General features: G+C 33.2%; 1 protein-coding gene across 7 annotated transcripts in view; it reads right to left on the reverse strand.

Moving 5' to 3' along the window:
- TRUB1 (TruB pseudouridine synthase family member 1) overlaps positions 1 to 12,102 on the reverse strand; it is a 111,948-nt gene that overhangs the window by 78,334 nt on the left and 21,512 nt on the right. For 6 of the 7 annotated variants that reach the window (XR_013824403.1, XR_013824404.1, XR_013824405.1 and 3 more), the window contains exons 5-8: positions 10,119 to 10,191; positions 8,665 to 8,804; positions 6,696 to 6,752; positions 5,694 to 5,894 (exon numbers count right to left, since the gene is read on the reverse strand). Coding sequence is in view for 2 of the 7 variants with exons in the window: in XM_079901004.1 (XP_079757130.1) it covers positions 5,694 to 5,894; positions 6,696 to 6,752; positions 8,665 to 8,804; positions 10,119 to 10,191 (471 nt within the window). In the remaining 5 variants the exon portion in view is untranslated. Of the gene's footprint in view, positions 1 to 3,008; positions 5,895 to 6,695; positions 6,753 to 8,664; positions 8,805 to 10,118; positions 10,192 to 12,102 lie in introns of those variants that run through there. The other variant, XM_079901003.1, reaches the window with a different exon arrangement.

Raw genomic sequence — 12,102 nt, forward strand, 5'->3', positions numbered from 1 at the left:
AAGGTAAAAAAAAAACACTTTTCAGACAGACAAAAGCTGAGAAAATTCATTGCTCTCAGACTTGTGTTATAAGAAATGTTAAAGGAAATTACTCAGAAAGGAGTATGATACCAGATAGAAATTTGGATCTACATTAAAAAATGAAGAACAGCAGAATGTACATAAATATAAAAGTTTTACAAATCTTTTTAGGAGATAACTGACAGTCAGGGGCCAGCAAGCTACAACATGAAGGTAAATACAGTTTTATTGGAACATAACCACATCCACTCATTTATGTGTCTTGTCAAGGGCTACTTTCACAAAACAATGAAAATGTTTGCTGACCCCTGGTCTAAAGCAATAAAGTAAAAATAAAGATCATCAACAACAGAAAAAACCCAATATATTACAGAGTTTATAATATATGTAAAAGTAAAAAGTATGAAAACAGCACAAACAATAGAAGATATGGAAATATACTCTTGTAAGATTTCTACAATATACATGAGGTGGTACAGTATTATTTGAAGGTAATCTGTGATAAGTTAAAGACATGTATCATAAATTCTACAGAAAACAGTAAGAAAAAATTTTAAAGAGGTAACATTAACAAGCCAAGAGTGAGAAATAATGAGTAAGATGTAATAGAATGCTAAAAATACTCAAAATTGAAAGCTAATCAAGTGCCCATCATTCAGTAAAATGGACAAATGTAGGTATATTCACACAATGGAATACTAAACAATGATGAGAATGAATGACCTATGAACGTGTGCAACAACATGGAAGAACCTCACTAACATAATTTTGGACAAATATAGGTATATTCACACAATGGAATACTAAACAATAATGAGAATGAATGGCCTATGAACGTGTGCAACAACATGGAAGAACCTCACTAACGTAATTTTGAGCAAAAGAAGCCGAACATGGAAAGAGTATATACTGTATGCTTTATTTATATAAAGCACAAAAGCAGACAAAATTAACAATCTATAATGTTAGATATAGTTACCCTTGGCAGTGGGGTGGGGCTGGGAGCTAGTAACTGGAGGGGAACCTCTAGAGGGCCTCTAGTGGACTAGTAATGATCTGTTGTATTTTTTTTTATTTGGTTGTTGGTTGCACATGTTTGCTTTGTAAAAATTCAGATGATACATTTATGATATGTACAAGTTTCTGTATAGATATTAAATATCAGTAAAAATTATATACACACACATATAAAACTTTTATTGATACTTATATATATATATGATATATATTTAAACTAAAGCCCTGATGAAAGACAACACACACAAAAAGAAGGATTTTGAAAAAAAAAAAAGTTGATGTTCTATAAACTTTAAGAAACCACAGTAGGGCTTCTCTGGTGGCGCAGAGATTGGGAATCCGCCTGCCGATGCAGGGGACGCGGGTTCGTGCCCCGGTCCGGGAGGATCCCACGTGCCGTGGAGCGGCTGGGCCTGTGAGCCATGGCCGCTGGGCCTGCGTGTCTGGAGCCTGTGCTCTGCGCAGGAGAGGCCACAACAGTGAGAGGCCGGTGTGCCGCAAAAAAAAACAAAAAACAAAAAACAAAAAAAAACACAGTAATCACTGAAATAAATACATGCATAAACAGTAAATTAAAATAGCAGAAGAATGAATTCATATCTGGGAAAAAGGTTCAAGGAAATTCCCCAAGAAGAAGCACTGAGATAAAGCACTGGAAAATATGAAAGAGTAATTAGACACAATAAAATGAGAAGACATAAATCTAACAGAAGTACTAGATGGAAAAGATGTGATATTCAAAGAGGTAAGGGATGAGAATTTTCCAAAACTGATGAACGTGAAAATTCAGGCTTAAAAAGAACAAGCTCTGAACAGAATAAATACAAATCACCTACGCTCACCAGCCTATTTTAGTTCTGCAAAAGTTCTTAGAGATAGACTAGTCTGTCTCCTTTGTTTTAAATATAAGAAAGCTGAGGCCTAAAAAGATTAAGTGATTTGCCTGGATCAAGAAACTGACTGTTAGCGGAGACGGAAATCATCTTAATATGTTATATTTTAAGAGTTACGAATAAGAGGAGCAAAATATAGTTTCTGACTTCAACTTTCCTACTGGTATGATTATGTAACACAGCAAGATGAACATGAACAGCAATATGAACAGCAATATTCCTGTTCAAAGAGAGAATTTTAACTCAGGTTGAAACTATGAAGGCACTACTGATTCAAGTGCCATGTAATAAGTGTTTAACAAGTGACATTTAATAAATGATTAGGCCAGGCTACAGCTGCCCACACATACCTTAAAGAAACAGCTTCAAGACAAGTCTTCTATTTCAATTTAATTACAAGACCATTACAATCATTTCAAGCCATAAAGCTTATATTTATCATATTCCTCTATTTAAATGTTTCAATATTTTAGAGTGCTTTTTGAATTATAATTTTTCTATTATATACATCATGATATGAGGTAAATTACTTTCTTCTTTTGAAATAGAACTAATTAAACCTTTAAATGTTCATTGTAAGTCTGATACAAATTTCTAACTGATCAGAGCGGCATAAAATGTACCGAAGACCTTTTAACGTACTGAAGCATTCTTTTCTTATGTAGTACAATGAATCATTTCTGATGATGGATCAGTAGCTTGTATTAATTCAAGTATTTAAGAAGAAAAGACCTAGTCAGTATAGGAAAATGTGAGTTTAGCCCTTGCAAATTTTATAATTTTGAATTATCAAAGAAAAAAATTATATTATTTTAATGCTCATGGATCTTAAAACTGTAAATAATTCTATGACCACTTTTGATGACTTTTAAGACAATATTTTCCAGAAATATAAAAAACTAAGTGTCAATATGAAGTCATTTGTATGTTCCAGGTTGAAACATTTCCAGAAATTTCTAACACGTTTTCTTACAAGTAAAACAACTTTATTATTACATAAAGAATTAGGCCTAGAAACATATAAGGCACAGCTATTTCTTTAATATTTTGATTAAAATGAAAAAAACAAAGCAGTTGGTATTCAAATACTAGACTCAAGAGAAAACTAATTTGTTTATGGATGAGTCTTAAACTTTTTAGAGAATCTTGATCAGTTACAGCTGCTTATGAAAGTTAAGAATAATATCTTTAGTTTTCAATAAATATTAACTATTCATACTCATAAATCTGGTGACTCTAAAAGGGGAAGAATTCTTAATATTAGCAAATGTGGTTAGTAAAAATGGAAAATGAAACTAAAATAAGAAAGAACAGGCCATGAAAATGCTTCTACAAGTATTTACTGCACAAATAACTCACACAAATGTATAAAGAAACCATTAAGACATTTATTTACATAAGTGAACAAAGTATGTGAAAAAGTCACACAAAGGCAAATCAGAGCAACTCTGAACCCGTATAAGTTACTAAATGAGCAACGACATATAAATCCCCCACCCAAAGCTGTCGACTTTTAGTGAACTGACATACTCAAATGATGACACTGTAAAATGTTACAACTCTTTGGGAAAGCAATAAGGCAAACTCATTGAGGAAAATTAAATTGTTCATATTATTCCATCTAATAATCCCACTCCCAGGAACTTGCCCTAATAAAATTGAAAATAACCTAAGTATTCAGCAATAGAGAAATGGTTTAAACAAACTGAAGTAATATGATTAAGATAATCATTGTCAAAACTAAATACAAATAGTAAAAGAATATGAAATTTAAAAAATAGTCAATAAAAAGTATAGGTGTCTTCAGACTGTAATTATGTGAACAAAAGAAGGGAAAAGAATAATACGAAATTAAAGTTCTGAAGTCACTGTATCAGGATGGTGAGGATTTGGTAATTTTTCCATTTGGCAACATTTTCTTCAATGTTTTCGATAAAAGAAAAAGATTGGTTACCATTTTAAAAAGTCACTTGTCTTTTCAAAAAATTTATACTCTTCTCCATTAGTAAATTATACATTTTAAATTTTAAGTTGAGAAATAGAGCAGAGAGGCCCTAGTTGTTTTATATTTGGACCTTAGCTGGCAGTGTATGAAGACATACTGTAACCTGTACCACTCCAACAGAAAGAGGCAGCCACTGCCACCTTTGGTTACACAAACTGCAGGGCACTAGATATGAATATGTAAAACTGTAAAAGCTTCAATTTACAACTTTGTGTGTTTGGTGTTTTATTTAAGGCATTATGATAATTAAATCTTCCTTATAATTTTCTGTGTCATACTAAGAATGTTTTAATATTTCCATTTCCACTTGAAAAATGTTGCCAATACGCTGAAAGTGTTCTATTGAAGCATATAACTTTTTATATTGAGTTTATATTAGGTTAACCACAAATAAGATCACGTTTCTTTACATATTTAAAATTTATAAGTTAGAGGTTGCAAAGCAACCACCTTTAAAAGAAAGACAATCCATAAAAATGTAAAAACTCTTATATGATGAAAAATTTAACAAGTCTTCCTTTTGAAACTATTTATTTGGATAAACGCAGGGGGATTTGAAAATTTCTACAGATGCTGCACTATATATTGCTTTCCTATAACAAAAATATGACGTACTCATTACATATGAAATTTACTATTTCAGAATGTGACTGTTTTCAAAACTATGGTAGAGAGGGACAGGGAACTTTCAGTAGGCTACCTGAATGAAAACGTTTGAGAATAACTGTTTTTAAACATTTAGAGCAGAAGGGATTAACTGGAAATGCAGGGCAGCAATCTCAGCATATATAAACATCACTTGAAAGAGCAAATTGAAAGCAAAGTATCATGGGAATTAATACCCTATAAAGATGTATGAACAAGTACTAAAGAATAAAGAAAAGAAGTTTTTCATTGAAGGCATTCTTTAGCTTAATTTTAATTAGGTTATTTAGTAAACTGGTACAGGGTGGTCGACTGTACTGATTAAATTACCAGGAAACTATCTCATAGCTGCCAAAACATAAGCCATAGGAGCTGTTCTGTGCTAATGGGAGAGTAGAGGTGAATTTAATTAAACATTTAGTCTTCTATTTACATTCCATTAGTGGTAGCAGCAATAATTTGATTCTTCTACAAATATTTACGATAGAAGTTTATTAGCTTCTAAGATCTAAACAAACACAGCTATTACCAAGATAAGTGCAGCCTTATCAAAGAAATGTTCTTAATAATCATAAACTCTCCAAAACATGAGTTAAATAATGGCTTTTTCAAACATAGTTAAGGAATTTCAATAACCAGAGTCACGAGGAAGCCAAAATAAAGTCAAAGAAACTAATATACATTCACTTTGTCACACCAAAGAAACATTTAGCTCATATTTTTTTTTCCTCTGATTAGAAAATGTGGTCAACTTTTTCACAGGAAAAGACTTTGATGAGAGATCAAAATCAGAAAGTTGATTTTCCTGAATCCAATCTAACAACATAATAACATCCTAGAAGAACATTCTATAGTACAGCAAGAACTGAACAACTGCAAGGCTATTTATAATGTACAGCAGATAAACTATGCACCGTAGAAACCATAAATGATGGACATTTTTCCTCATGCAAAAAAAAAAAAGAATCGTTTGTCTTGGCACACACACAGCTTGTCATTCTGCACACAGGATGCAAATGTCAACCAGGAAATGAAGACAACCCCAAGCCAAACTTAAAATGTCTTAATCACATCATCTTCTCCCTTTATCTCATTTAGAGTTATGTACTCACAGCTCAAAACTGGCTCATTAGACTCCTCAGGTTTTGATTTTTTAAGTGCCGTCTCTGCTGGGAGAAGGGATGAGCACTGCTCAAGAGACTGTGCAATGTCGTCAATTGTCCATTTGTCTTCGGGAAGGGCGTGCTCCTCCAGTGTAAAGGGTCCCTGTTTGGTGCGGGTCAGCTCTAGCACATTGGCACAGGAAGACAGTTCTATGGCAACAAAAGGTGAAAGGAAAACAAAAGATAAATGATTCAGCATTTCATTCAAATACTGAAGCAACATAAATGATCCAGTAATTCAGTATTTCATCGGCTATAATTTTGCAAATGACAGAACTCGATTCAGACCTCTCAAAACCACCTCAAACGTAAAACTGTAATTATCCATTATAATAGCCAAGAGCCTTGAGATTAAGAAATGATTAAGGAGCAAAATAACATTTAATAACTGACCTAATAAACTGCTTTAAAGTCTACAAGGAAGTTGCACACTCTTCTTATTTAACCCATGAAACAACCCCATGAGGTTACTATTCGTCTCACTTTGAGGATGAGGTAATGTGACCTGTCCAGTGTCACGACTGCCAGAAAATGGCAGGGCCAGAACTGCAACTTCCTGGCTGTTTCTAAGACTATGGCTTCCAGTTTTCAAAAAACATTTGACTTGTAGCGATAAAAATAACTTTTAGAAGGCTTAATCTTTTCTTCTTATCCTTACTTTGAGTTAAAATATTTTATACTTGAAAAAAATGTTGGTCCTGAGATTCATTATTCACATCTTTATTTTCTATTCCTCTTTTTCTCCTCTCTCCCATTACAAGCATTTCACTGCAGCTGCTTACGCTGATAACTGTCTTCCATAAACCTATAACGCTTCGAAGGTGGAAGGGCAGCAAGAATCCAGTTCCTAAGGCCAGTACTCAGAGACATGGAAAACGGAAAATTCCTTCCTCCCATCAAAAAGGAATATTATTCTCTAAATGATAATTCATAATTCATCTTTATGCTTACCTCTGCCAATGTCACTGACCAAGCTTCTGATATAAAAACCTCCTCCACATTCAACATCTGGAATGTTAACAGTGACATGGTAAATTGCTAACCGCCTATGAAATCCACTTTACATAGAAATGATGCCCCTAAACAAATGTAAAAATGCACTATGCAAACAATCGAGTGATAAAACATTTATGCGCTAAAATATAAATTATTCATCCAGTAGCATATGTGTTTGTGAGACTGCAAAGTCAGAGTGTGGAGAAAGCAAACAGCAGAAACTCTTGAACACATTTTAAATTACATGGCAAGTCATACCACTTTAATACTTCAGCCTTGTTCATTTAATAGATTTTAAATAGTTAGAAATCTCAGCTTTGCTATTATGAGCTGCAGATTTAAAAAACTATTTTCAGATTTGTACATCTTTTTCATTTAATAGGCTTTAAATGCTTAGACATCTCAGCCTTGCTATCATGAGCTGTAGATTTTTAAAATATTTTCAGATTTGTACACTCAAAAAAACACAACAAACAAAAAAACCCTTTTCAGTGACAGGAATTATGTTTGGGGTGATATACTACATGGAGAACTCCGCATATTTAAATGTTCTCTTGGAAATATTCCTGAAAAAATCATGAAATAACTTAAAATTACACAATGTTCCAGAACTGAATGCATAACTAAACATCTTCTTAACGCAGTATAATACAAGTTTATTGGTTAAGAGCAGGGCTCTGGATTATTTTTATTCATCCAGAAGACATCCTGAAAAGAACCGTATTTTCACACAAACGGACTACTTTCTGTTTCTAGCTTAGCATACAAATAAAGCTATTTGAGGGAATTTCTATATCCTTGCAGTATATTTGACTTTGGTGAAAAGAGTCAAATTTGGACTACTACAAATTCCAGTGAACAAATGCAACTGGAAAAATTTGAGGTTTTTTTTACTTTCATAGATAATATCTATTGTGCCAACACAGAGGCCGCATTTTCATGGAATGGAGTGAAACATTTTTGAGTATGTTTGTTTCATTGTTCGCCTAATATTTTAGAATCAGGAAACTTAAGGAGTGACTTTTTAAGAAAATTGTACAAAACCCACAATCTACAGGAACTTAATACACACTAAATAATAATGTCAATGGGAAAAAAAGCAATGAAGTTCAGGAAAAAAGGTTTTGGGAAATTATGTCTACAAGGAATCCCATTCAGTATGCACCATGAAATTGGGAGCAGGGTCAATTTCAGGGAGCCTGAGGATTAATAAGAAATACAGCTTTTGATTCTCCACAGCTCTTGTACGTTCAGGGCTTTAGCTAGGAGATCATAAAATTTCCAAACAATAGAAAAAAACTTTTTCGGTTTTAAATTTATTTCAAATATGGATTATAGATAAATTCAAATCGATAACTTGAGTTAAAATTTACCACACGTCTAGGAATACACTTCTGCCTTACCCATTACTCCTATATTTTCATGATCTTTAGCAGTGATTTATTGGTGACAAAGAAGGGGGGGGGGTCACTCCACTCTTAGAATTTCTCGTCCAAAAACTGAAAATGCATCGTTTTAAAAGGACAAATTAATGTCAATAAAAAACTGAGTGTAAATTATCAGGTACTAGCCAAAATGGAGAACAAGTATCCATAAGATAATAAAATACAAAATTTTGAAAACAGGTACTCCTTACCTATTCTTCCCCATAGAGATCCAAAGTATGTTACTTCCAACTTTATAGTAAGATAATATAATATATGAAAAACTCACACTATTTAGGACATTTCTGAACCTCCATATAGCTATAGGTATTCTCATTATTTGTGCTGTCAAAAAGGTATTAACAAATTCTAACCTTCTTTAAACTCAAATTTTTAAAAATCTCCAATATCCTAGGGATCCATTAACATTACACAAAAGTAGCCAAATATAAAATAAAGGCACATGTAAATACAAATGTTTTCAAATTTCTCCATCTTACCTAATGTGAAAAATGGTGGCTGGAATTTTTGTAGGGAAAGACTGTACACGGTAACTGGCCTGGCAGGTTTTGCTTCTACTACTTCACCTCTCTTCATCAAAGTTGAAAGTCTCTGTCCATCTTTCTTTAATGCAGAATAGCTTGCAAGGTACAAGAGGGAGACAGGAAGAGAAGGAGGGAGGAAGAATAGAGAGAGATTGAGAAAGAAAGAGAGAATAATTCCAGATTACAGTATGGAAAGAAAGGATGATTAGCAGCTCTTTAAACTGAAAATCCTTCTAAGAATGAACTAATTTTTTCTTCTAATCTACTTCACAATGGTGTCACATATAGAGCTCCTAAATATCTTTGAGGCTAATACAGCTCATTCTGGCACTCAGTGAGCAATGTTGTCAATATTTCTCTTTAACCATCTTCCTGGAGATGGTCTATTCATGTCTTCACTAGTCCTCATTCTGGGTTAAGGGTCTCCAGTCACAATGATCTCAGCTATATTTCCTTGAAACAATATATTTCCATTATAATAATATTCATTTTCAAATATGTTACCAGAATGTTTACAAAGAGCAAATAAACAAATAACAGATCTTATCTTTGTGTGATTAAATTTTACTAGACCACAAAATCCTTGGAACAATCACAGAGAAGAAAATTCTAAAACGATTCTTATAAATGTTTACTCTATCTTAACAATAATGATCCAAAATAATGTTTATTCAGATCCTGCTACAATTTTTAAGTCTTCACATTTGAGCCAAAATTATGAAGAAACATTTCTCCATAGATATTTCAGTGTTCTTGAAAAAACTTAAGATGTTTTTAAAACACAAAATATATTCTAAATTCTAAAAGAACTGTTAGTAACATATCCTGACACATCCTATAAGCCATTAAAAAAAAAAGAAGCAATTTGCTTGAAATGGTAACATACACAAAAATATGGCGAAATGGTAAATCAATATCATTATACTTTTAATAAGTTATAATTCTCATCTGTTTCATTTATTGCCGAGAATTGTGAAGTATAAGATTCTGGGTCCAAAAGGAATGGGTCCAACACCTGACAGGAAGTGCCAACTGGACTCTGAATCACAGCTCTGATGCCTGTACCAGACTGGACTGGTCCCTTCACAGCAATTCTGGGAAAAGTGACATCTCTGCTCTCCAGAACTGCCCTGATGTCTACAGATGGAATCAGAAGAACCAATAAATCCTGGAAGAGCACAGATGTCAGGCTGTGGCAATATCCAGAGACAGAGGAGACTACATCCCACTACCTCTTAGAGAGTGTCAGAAGCTCTGCATCCTGTCTGAATCAGGTTCACCTTACTTCATCAAACCTGCCTCACCATATAGTAAAAGGAAGTCCCTCCTCTTTTCTTTTTTCATTAAAGTGATGTTAGCCACTGGAAAATAAAATTAAACATTTATTCAAATTCATTAATTGAACTTACAGAGGAGGTACTTGCATTATATTCCCAGTAAATTTCTGTAGAATGCCTTCAATATCTTCCTGTGTTATTTTATCTGCCAAAAATGAACCAAAAAAGTGACACTAAAACAACCACAGAAGTACATGTGCTATTTTTACAGCACTGACAACTCTGAAAGTTAAAAAAAGTTTCCAACAAAGCATTTATTACAATGTACGTTTTGCAGGTCAAATTCTACCTTGTTGAGATGGATAAAATACATGCTAATGAGATAAAAGGGGGAAAGTCTTATATCGTCCAATATTAAGACTAAATTTAATTTCCTTTGCTTCACTTTTTCTCCATTAAAAATGATCCAATCATCTTATATGCATTTACTACATACTTACTATGGCCTTCAGAAGACCTGAGAAAAATGTTGCATAAAGCTATCGGAATGGTCCTGCAGTGATCAGAAAGTAAGTAGAAAAATACCTGTAAAGTTCATTTCTAAGGTTTTCCAGGCATCAAATATTATAAATAACTGAATAAATTATTGAAGATTATCAAGTACTAACAACATTTAAAATCTGACCTGATAGATTTCAAAACTGTTGTATGGTATACATTTTCCACACTCACATTAACTTTGTCCCTAAGTAAAGTTGTATTTATGTCTCCTTCACTGCTCTTGGAATTGCAGTCAGGAGTCTGACTTTTGCCTCAAAAATAAGCCAGTGCAAAAAGAGAATATACATAGCAAAGATTTTATCTGTCTTAGTCAGATAAAGCTTTTCAGCTTGTATTTGATACTCTTTCAAACAAAATGATGCAATATTAAAGCACTGTTCTATAATTTTAACAACTGAAAACTATAACACACTGAAATTCAATATTTGGGATTTTCACATATAGATAGATGACTATCCGTATTTCATATTCACTAATAAACTAAGTTACAGAAATATTCTATAACTTGTTTAGGTTATAGCAATGGAAAGAAATTACAGTCTTCTTTTTCACTTTGTAGGAAATTTATTTAAACTTTTTTATTCTGGTGTATACATGTCAAAGGATTTGATTTTATTTGAACAATATTAAACAAAAACTAACTAATGTGCTTTGAATTACTGTTCGAACACCAGAATAAAAATTAAAAGACAGCATGGAACATGTCCAGATTTCAACATCAATGCAGCAAGAGAGTCTTAACTTCAGTGTGACCTTGATCCTTACAAGCTAAACATGAACAAAAGACCAGAATCTACTAGACTCAGAGGAGAGCTACGGAACTCAAAAGAATTTCTCTAACACCTAGCTCCAAAAAGGCAGATCTGAAAAGCCTATTCTGTTCAAACTGCTTTTCAAACAGATGTATCTCATGATATGAATGGATTTTTCCATGAAAATTTTTTACTCTACTGAAACATTAAAACATAATTACTGGTGGCACCTTAGTTATGCAAAACTTCCAAATCTGGACAGCCAACATTACCACCATGCTGGCAACTGATGAAAGAAATGCCACTGTTGATAAAATTGCTATAGTTCACAATCTAGTCTGCCACACATTTTAAAAATAAGACCAAACAGCTTTCTACTTCCGCCAAATTGGTCTCTTTACCGACATTCCTGCCAATGTGTACTCCTTTGTCCTGCTTCAGTGGCTCTCTTTTACTGATATTCCCTCCCACAAGGTGACAAGATGTACTCTTTCTCATTCTACTTCTGCCATGCATCCTAGGCATTTATGGTTTTGCTGTTCATTCTGAAATTAATCGTTCACAATTTTTAACTGTTACCTACTATATATATGTAGGTATTACCTCACCAATGGAATTCTTATCTCCTTAAAGGCAAAGATAGCTTTTCCTCTTACATAATGCACACAATTAAGATGGTACTAAAGACATTTTTGCTGAATTTAATTTGCTGATGAATAATAGAATCTCAAGGTTAAAAGAGCATTTAAAAGTCACCAAGGAATCATTCATTTGATGTTCAAATCACCAGACAGAAAGCCTGT

This window comes from Stenella coeruleoalba (genome assembly GCF_951394435.1).
Source record: "Stenella coeruleoalba genome assembly, chromosome: 16".
Classification (NCBI taxonomy): Eukaryota; Metazoa; Chordata; class Mammalia; order Artiodactyla; family Delphinidae; genus Stenella; species Stenella coeruleoalba.